General features: G+C 41.3%; 1 protein-coding gene across 2 annotated transcripts; it reads right to left on the minus strand.

Moving 5' to 3' along the window:
• Nucleotides 1-556: 556 nt before the first annotated feature.
• On the minus strand, nucleotides 557-6,361 carry LOC129854072 (apoptosis regulator BAX-like). Of its 2 annotated transcripts, XM_055920696.1 has the most exons (7): nucleotides 6,225-6,361; nucleotides 5,997-6,149; nucleotides 5,263-5,311; nucleotides 5,007-5,168; nucleotides 2,526-2,658; nucleotides 2,285-2,389; nucleotides 557-1,119 (listed from the first exon to the last, which is right to left on the minus strand). In XM_055920696.1, the coding sequence occupies exons 2-7, from the start codon at nucleotides 6,061-6,063 to the stop codon at nucleotides 1,021-1,023; spliced, it is 615 nt and encodes a 204-aa protein (XP_055776671.1). In that variant the 5' UTR covers nucleotides 6,064-6,149; nucleotides 6,225-6,361; the 3' UTR covers nucleotides 557-1,020. The 2 variants fall into 2 exon arrangements, with proteins under 2 accessions (XP_055776671.1, XP_055776670.1); XM_055920695.1 differs by having other exon boundaries at nucleotides 5,997-6,361.
• Nucleotides 6,362-9,319: the final 2,958 nt, after the last annotated feature.

The following is a 9,319-nucleotide window of genomic DNA, read 5'->3' on the forward strand; positions in this document are numbered from 1 at the left end:
CTGGGTAAGATTGCCCACCCCTGGGATGTGGCAATTCTTTCAGGTTTAATGAGAAGGAACCTAAACTTCTGTCATAAAACATATTAGTGAAAGAGGGGTCTGGCCAAACAATGATAAAGGAAGCAGGGTACAAAACTAATCTTTACTCAGGAAGTGGAGTTCCAACACAGTAAATTACAAAGTAGAAAGAGGAGGAAGGGAAGCGCTACTAAGGTACACTATAGTAGATTTTGGTAGATAGAAGGTGCTCTTTGGTAAAAGGTGTAAATTGGTCATCAAAAAGAAAGGAGGACCAAGGCACTCTTCATATAATTAATTAAAATGCCTTTATTAGTATGGCATGTTCAATAGATACAAAGTTTTTTAAAAACCGACGCGTTTCGGCTGCATGGCCTTGGTACTCCCTGACGAAGGCCATGCAGCCGAAACGCGTCAGTTTTTAAAAAACTTTGTTTCTATTGAACATGCCATACTAATAAAGGCATTTTAATTAATTATATGAAGAGTCCCTTGGTCCTCCTTTCTTTTTGACAGTAAATTACAAATTCAATATTACTTTGCCTTGGCAAAAAGATTTTTATTAAACATGTGCATGTTTGCCACGATTTAAAAGACATTTGTTCCATTCAGATACATACAAATAATATATATTTAAAGCTGTGAAAAAACTGTAGTGGCTTACTTTTAATTCCAAATCAATAGGAGATTAGGGATTCAATAAAACATCTCATGTTCAAAAAAACACCTTACAAGGTAGTTTTTTTGAGTAATAGAAAAATACAGTTTCACATTGGTACTAATAAATACTTTCTCAGTGTGGAGTACTGTCCCAAAAGGCACCAACTGTTTCTTCTCAGATCAATTCAACATATAAAACAAGATTACTATGTCACCATTGCCCCAAAGTCAAATCTACTACACAGGACATAACATATGAACCCGTTTAACATTAACCCGTTCCCAGAGAAATGTACACATTTTAAGAGCGCTTTGATTTCACCAAGGACACTTCCTGAGATGTCAGCGTGTTTTCCTCCAGTAAACCATGACTGTCACGAAAGCCACTGCAGCCACAAGCGACACCGTACGCCAATGTGACACAGTGCTAACAACCGCCTCCTGCAAGCAAAAAGAAAAAAGTCAACCACACGGTCACATTCAACAGTGGAAGCATTACATTGTCCCTACTAACCATATTCATGGGCTGGACTCAATACCATTCAGCCTGCTGAGCTAAAGCCTAGTGCTAGTTCTGGGATCTATAGGTGTGAGGCAAGGTTACTCATCATCAAACAGGCTTAGCTTTATGAACTGACAGTACTGTGACTTGGCCCAGGTAGTTGCACTCGGGTGCTGCCCACATCGGAATTACCTGCCTGCATTGGCCAATGGCCCCAATGTGCTGTGCGACGTTTGAAGTCCCTCTCTAACACCCCCTCCAACCCCTGGTGCAGCTTCATTTAATAACTCCATCTGTGTTTTAAAACTAACAACCCCCAAGCAGGACCTCCTTTCGGAGCCTCCGCATTACACGTGCACACAATGCTGTCGAGTACACATATGTTCATGGTCGTATTTGAGTAGGAGTGAGTGCTTCCTCCTCTTGATATGCATGCATGTGCATGTGAGTCACCATACGCAGTATGTACACGAACGTTTCAACTAGCATCCTTTACATTTTTGTTTTGTCAGATGGGCGTGTGACTTATGTCTATACTTGTCAGATGTGCATTCTTGAATAGATCAGTTAAGAGTTCGTCCAAACCAATGGACAGGCCATGGAACTGCTGTGGTGGATTGATCCAGAATCTCCTCACCTCCGCCCAAAGTTAGCCTACATTTAGGCTATTGTTTATATGTGTATTTGACATTATGTTGGGGGTAAAAAAAATAAAAAAGTGTACAATGCTTGTATGGAAACCACAATACATGTTCACGTCATCTTTACCAATCAATTGCATTACACTTAAAAACAACTGAAAATAACACCACTGATTGCTATATGGCTAGCTATGCTATCAGCTTATCTGAACGGTGGTTAACATTTAGGACATCATGACAGATTTGACGAATATCCAATTTGTTAGAATGGGCATCAAAGACGGCGTCCTTCCTCTATCCCCCCACGGTCTGTTTTCAATTGATCTCTTTACTGCATGTATGTACTGATTGTGACAGTGTCTCTGCTCTTGTGGTATTAATAAATAAAATACGGTATCCTTGTAAATCTGGCAGTGGAGTCTTCATGGGTGGGTATGTTGGCATACTCCAGCAGGGTACTCACCCATCCTCCTTGCTGTCGGATCCAAGTGGAGACATTTTCCCTGATGAACTGTAATACCCAGTTAATAACCTTCTTGATGCTTTCTAAGTGGTTCTGTGTCAGTGCCTTGGAAAGGGGGATAAAAAAAATATTAAAAATACATATATATATATATATATATAGCGAGGGGAGATTCATTCTGCTTTACATTTGAACGTTTCAATGATTTCATATTCAGTAACATGCACATTCTGGGTGTTACCTTGTAAATGAGCTTGTAGGCCAAGTGAAACAGGGAGACCACTCGGCCCCAGTTGATACCATCTGCAAAGATTTCCCTGGCCACTGAGAAGAACACATCCTGGGCACAGTTTACCTGGACTCTGTTTATTAGGCTGTCAGAGGAAGGAGAGGCAAATAATTAGAAACTGAGGAAGAGTTTCTTTTTCCATGTTTCTTGTTGTCAAGGAAATGAAACAATGACAAAATAATAAAGTTCTTAATTCGATGAACATTTGCCAGACCACCACGATAGGATATGGGAATATACTCATTTGTGTTCACATCCAGGCTTACAATCTTTGTTGTTTGAGTAAAATAATAGTACATAAAACCACCACCATAACATAGACCAGCCAAATACAGTGCCTTCAGAAAGTATTCACACCTCTTGACTTCTTCCACATGTTGTTGTATTACAGTCTGAATTTAAAATGGATTACATTTTGATTTTTTTTGTCACTGGCCTACACACAATACCCCATAATCTGTTTTTCAAAATGTTTACAAATTAATTCAAACTTAAACGCTGAAATTGAATGAGTCTAAGTATTCACCCCCTTTGTTATGGGGAGCCTAAATACTGTAAGTTCAGGAGTAAAAATGTGCTTAACAAGTTACATAAGAAGTTGCCTGAACTCACTGTGTGTAATAAGTGTTGAACATGATTTTTCAATGACTACCTCATCTCTGTACCCCACACGTACAGATAATTGTAAGTTCCCGCAGTCAAGCAGTAAATTTCAAACAGATTCAACCACAAAGACCTGGGAGGTTTTCCAATGCCTCGCAAAGAAGGGTAGATGGGTAAAAAACAAAACAAGACATTGAATATCCATTTGAGCATGGTGAAGTTATTAAATACACTTTGGATGGTGTATCAATACACCCAGTCACTACAAAGATACAGGCTTCCTTCCTAACTCAGTTGCCAGAGAGGAAGAAAACCGCTCAAGGATTTCACCATGAGGCCAATTGTGACTTTAAAACAGTTACTGAGTTTAAACGCTGTGATAGGAGAAAACGGGGGATGAATCCACAACATTATAGTTACTCCACAATACTATCCAGATCCTCAAAAGGTTCTACAGATTCACCATCGAGAGCATCCTGACTGGTTGCATCACTGCCTGGTATGGCAACTGCTCGGCTTCCGACAGCAAGACACTACAGAGGGTAGTGCGTACGGTCCAGTACATCACTGGGGCCAAGCTTCCTGCCATCTTGGTCCTTGAGGCTTCTAAACAGCTTCCACCCCCTAGCCATAGACTCCTGAACATCTAATGAAATGGCTACCCAGACTATTTGCATTGCCCCCCCCCCCCCCCCCCTTTACACTGCTGCTACTCTGTTATTATCTATGCATAGTCACTTTAATAACTCAACCTACATGTAAATATTACCTCGACTAACCGGTGCCCCCGCCCACTGACTCTGTACCCCCGGTATATAGCCACGCTATTGTTACTTTACTTTTTAATGTATTTTTCTTAACTGCATTGTTGGTTAAGCGCTTGTAAGTAAGCATTTCACTGTAAGGTCTACACCTGTTATATCCACGCATGTGACAGACACAATTTGATTTGATTTAAATAGAAGGAAGCCTGTACAGAAAACAAATATTCCAAAATATACATCCTGTTTTCAACAAGGCACTAAAGTAATACTGCAAAAAATGTGGCAAAGCAAAAAAAAAATTGTCCTGAATACAAAGTGTTATTTTTAAGGCAAATCCAATACAACACATTACAGAGAACCACTCTCCATATTTTCAAGCATAGTGGTGGCTGCATCATGCTTGTAATCGTTAAGGACTGGCGAGTTTGTCAGGATAAAACAGAAATGGAATGGAGCTAAGCACAGGCAAAATTCTAGATGAAAACCTGGTTCAGTCTGCTTTCCACCAGACACTGGGAGATGAATTCACCTTTAAGCAGGACAATAACCTAAAACACAAACACAAATCTACACTGGTGTTGCTTACCAAGAAGACAGTGAATGTTCCTGAGTTGCCAAATTACAGTTTTAGCTTAAATCTACGGCAAGACCTGAAAATAGTTGTCTAGTAATGATCAACAACCAATTTGACAGAGCTTGAAGAATTTTGAAAACAATAATGGGGAAATGTCAAGGTGTGGAAAGCGCTTTGAGATTTACCCAGAAATACTCACAGGTGTAATCACTGCCAAAGGTGATTGTACAAAGTATTGACTCAGTGGTGTAACTAGTTATGTAACTTAGCTATTTCTCTATTTAATTTTCAATCAATTAGCAAACATTTTTTATATATATATACACACCTTTGTCATTACGTTATATTGTGTGTAGATGGGTGAGAAAAACAACAATTTAACCCATTTTGAATTCAGGCTGAAACACAACACTTTGAATAAGTCAAGGGGTATGAATACTTTCTTTAGGTACTGTAGCTAATATGCTAATTCAGAAGAAAATAATGTCATACTGTTGTAGCTCAGCATTTCTGTTCATGTCATCAGCAATCAGCAGCAGCTGGTGTACCACGTCTTTGACTTGGTGGTCCTCTTGTTCGTTGGGTCTGCCACCAAGGTCCTCTGGAGCCAAATGCCTCTCTGGGTTTTCTTCATTGACCCTCTCTACGACATACCTTCATGGATTAAAAAAATACATTTTTTGGGGTGAAAATGGATAATGTGATAATCAGGATGGATACTAATGGTAATAGTGCTATGTTTATTTACCCTCTTAAAACAATAGCTCCTTGTTCCATAATTCTGTCGTCGTTGACATCTGTTACAAAGATTTTGTTAGTGATTTTATGTTTTTATTATCAATGTTTAATGACATGATGATAGTTTATTGGGGTGATTAGATAGACGTGTTTATCACGCATTGTGCTCCAATTCAATTGGTAGATACTTTTCCCTCACTCCCAGGACCTACATGTTAACTTCATGATGTAGACTTTGTACTTCACTGTACTTGGGGGTTAGAGTTATGTCGCGTTCAACAATCTCTGACTTACAACTTCAGTGCATTCAAAACCACTGGGAACTCGGGGAAAAAAATCTATTTGAACAGTCATACAACTCGGAATTCCAACTCTGGCCCCTTTCTAGAGTTCCCGACCTCGTATTACACTTTTTGTTTCACATTTGTTACAGTGAAGTGACGTCAGAGGACATTCCTTTGGACTTCCAAGCCCAAAGTGTGTTGGCCAAAATAGTTCTAGATTGTTAGTGCTAGATTTCTTTATTTTTGAAATAGCCGACCTCACTTGACTGTTTTCACCATTTCGCTAATTAGTCTAGAATTAGGCCTATATGCTGAAAGATCAGAGAACAACATGAAGTCTAGCTTCGACCGCAAGTAAGGATTCTGATGGGAGCATATAGTTTGTTATTTGACAATATTTTAGATTTTAAAACATTTAGGTGACGACCTTTCAAAGTCTCATGCGCCTATTCATATGTACCTTCACCCCCGACTGCACCCTGAGGCTCATCTTCGCCAGTTTTCCTTCTTTCTCGGGAGTCTGCCATCGACGAGAAGTACTGGGGCGAAGAAGTCCTACAGTTCCTGATCTCCTCAGCGGGTCTGTCCCAATCAGTAACCGCAAGCCGGGGATCTAAAGAAAATAACGATTAGAATTATGTGTCGCTCGCGTTGATATGTAGCCGAATCAAATGTTACCGCTGTTTACCTATTTCTCTCCGGGAAAACACCAGAGACTAGACAGAACAAGGAAGTAACACGGAAATAAACATTGGGTGTGCAAGTGCTCAGGGCTGCTTGTGTGTCTAAATTGCGCCTCTTCTTCGTGTGCTTTCCGGCAGAGTAGACACTATGTTGCGTATTGCTACCTTTCACAGTTTGGAACGTGCATTACGCATTCGTTCACAAAGAAAAGGGAATTAAAAAAATTAACAAATTGCACCACCATCTAACCCAGGGTTGGGCAACTGCCCCAGACCCAGATAACACGAACTCCAATAATCAACTATTCATGATCTTCAGTTTAGAATGCAATTCGTTTAATCAGCTGTGTTTTCTAGGGATGGGAAAAAACTGTGACACCTCTCCGGCTCCTGAGGACCTGATCTAACTGAGTGTAGAAAACATTAAGACCACCTTCCTAACATTGAGTTGATTTATCAAGTGACATCGATAAGGGATCATAGCTTTCTCCCGGATTCACCTGGTCAGTCTATGTCCTGGAAAGAGCAGGTGTCCTTAATGTTTTGTACACTCAGTGTATATACCACTATACCCAACACACCCCACCACCCCTTCCCACTACTTTGGCCCAAACAGATCCTACACCAGGCCGTTGGCCTGGGAGGCTGGAACCCCTTCTCTCAAAACCCCATGTAGTTCTTCTGCACTAAAATATCTAACATCCCAAAACTTCTCTGCTGCTGCTACTATCAATTCAATCTTCTGGGATTTCCTTTCCATCTGTGTGGTACAAATAAGGAACATTTCGGATCTTCAGCAACATTGCCACCCCCACAATTGAAACACAACATTTCTTCCACCGCAACTACGTTGCACCAAACATCTGCGTCGCACCAAATGGCGCGCGTCCCAGACAATGGGGATCCCCAACTTCCGTCGATCCAACTTAACACTCAACCCCAGCCCAGTTCTCACTCCTTTCAGCGGCGCTCTGCTCCGGAGAGCAAAGCAGGACCGGTGGCATGACACTGCTTTCATCCCGAGTCTTGAAACGCCCTCTCCCTCTGAGCAGCAGACACACAAGAAATCCCACTCAGGATACTTTGATTGAATTGACCGAACCCAACTCCTTCCATAAACGGATCATCCAAAAGGCATGGAACCACTTTCTCCATGAATTGTCCTCCCACTGGGCCAGAGTCATCCAGGTCATTTTCCTGATCATTGGGGTGACCTGGCGACGCAGGTTCTTCCTCCTCACTTTTGTCAGGTTCAATTTCAAGTTCACTATCCGTCGACTGCAAAATCTGCAAAATGTTCTCTCAGCTCAATGGAAAAATGTGTAGAATTGCAGATCATTAGCATTACAACAGCAAAATGTCTCTCCACTGCAATGATACCTTTCTAGCTAATAGACTATATTAGAGTTAACACTTCATTTTCCAATGTTCTGTGGGGGAGTCAAATAATGAAACTGTTTAACAAATCTATTAATTTAAATATGGATTACTTCTACTTGACAATACATTACTTTTTTTGTTCTAACATATGATGGGGTCCCTAGGTTGCCGGTTTGCCTGGGCTGTGGAAGGAACGTTTGAAAAGCCCTGGTGAAGCCTAGGCTAAATTATTGTCTTTCATGATTTTAAATGTACAGACGCAGGCATTACATTACATTACATTTAAGTCATTTAGCAGACGCTCTTATCCAGAGCGACTGAGACTCACATCCTTAAATTAACTTAATTAAATTACACAATAACAAACAGAACATTCACGCACATTATTTAAATGAACATTTTAGTTAACAAAGTTGTGAATTTGCGTTCATGCAGACACTGCAGTGCTTTATTAGTTTGAACTAAATGAATACATTGCATTCATGGGATTTACCTTTTCACAATGTTTTTTACTCAAACTACAAACTTCTTAGGAGATGTCGCTGTTGCCCTATGGAATTCTCCTCTACTAGGAATAGCCTATCAAGGAGGCAATCTGTAGGATGACATCGACACAGAGCAGCACCAAAATAAACACAGCCTTGTTACATGGTCACTAATAGTCTAACCCTAGGTGGTGCTGTGTCATTTCTGTTTTGATGAGCAGACATGGGATTTTAGTGTCCCAACCCCCCTCCTTCACACTCCACCTGCTTCCCTCCAGCCATCTTGCTTGACTGGTTTTTCTACCACAACAAAAACCCAATGGACTCTCAGTCTCACTATGCCCGCATGGAAGACACGTGGGCTATTAGGCTCTACCACCAGCTCCCACATTGCCATATGGTGTGATGTTGATAGATTTCCACTACCAGTGTAAGCAGGTAGCCTATTGTGGCTAGGGGAGAGCCTATTGGTTTACTGGACACCCCTGAGCACCAGACTGGTTCAGTATACCACTTTAGGCCTGTCCTAATGTAATTATGTGGTGTGTGTTTTGGTCAATTATGTTTAGAGGTATCACATGTTTAGAGGCATCACTTCAGGAAACAGCAGAGGGAGCACCCCCCCTATCCACGTCGAAGGGACAGTAGTGGAGAAGGTGGAAAGTTTTAAGTTCCTCTGCGTACACATCACAGACAAACTGAAGTTGTCCACCCACACAGAGCGGCGAAGAAGGCGCAACAGCGCCTCTTCAACCTCAGGAGGCTGAAGAAATGTGGCTTGTCACCAACAACCATGACAAACTGTTACAGATGCACAATCGAGAGCATCCTGGTATGGCAACTGCACCGCCCTCAACCGCAAGGCTCTCTAGATGGTGGTGCGGTCTGCACAACGCATCACCGGGGGAAAACTACCTGCCCTCCAAGACACCTAGAGCACCCGATGTCACAGGAAGGCCAAAAAGATCATCAAGGACAACAACCACCCGAGCCACTGCCTGTTCACCCCGCTACCATCCATAGGCGAGGTCAGTACAGGTGCATCAAAGCTGGGACCGAGAGACTGAAAAAGAGCTTCTATTTTTTTTTAATATTTTTTTTTAACCTTTATTTAACTGGGCAAGTCAGTTAAGAACAAATTCTTATTTACAATAACGGCCTACCAAAAGGCAAAAAGCCTCCTGCGGGGACAGGGGCTGGGATTAAAAATAAAAAATAAATAAAATATAAATACA

The sequence above is a fragment of the Salvelinus fontinalis genome, chromosome 4, assembly GCF_029448725.1.
Source record: "Salvelinus fontinalis isolate EN_2023a chromosome 4, ASM2944872v1, whole genome shotgun sequence".
NCBI lineage: Eukaryota > Metazoa > Chordata > Actinopteri > Salmoniformes > Salmonidae > Salvelinus > Salvelinus fontinalis.

What these genes read in the sequence shown, in the direction of transcription:
- LOC129854072 (XM_055920696.1), bottom strand. Translation starts at nt 6,063, where the DNA reads ATGGCAGACTCCCGAGAAAGAAGGAAAACTGGCGAAGATGAGCCTCAG. An exon ending in GGGTGCAGTCGGGGGTGAAG is followed by an intron (nt 5,312 to 5,996) that starts GTACATATGAAT and finishes TCTTTGTAACAG; the next exon opens with ATGTCAACGACGACAGAATT. An exon ending in GGAGCTATTGTTTTAAGAGG is followed by an intron (nt 5,169 to 5,262) that starts GTAAATAAACAT and finishes TAATCCATGAAG; the next exon opens with GTATGTCGTAGAGAGGGTCA.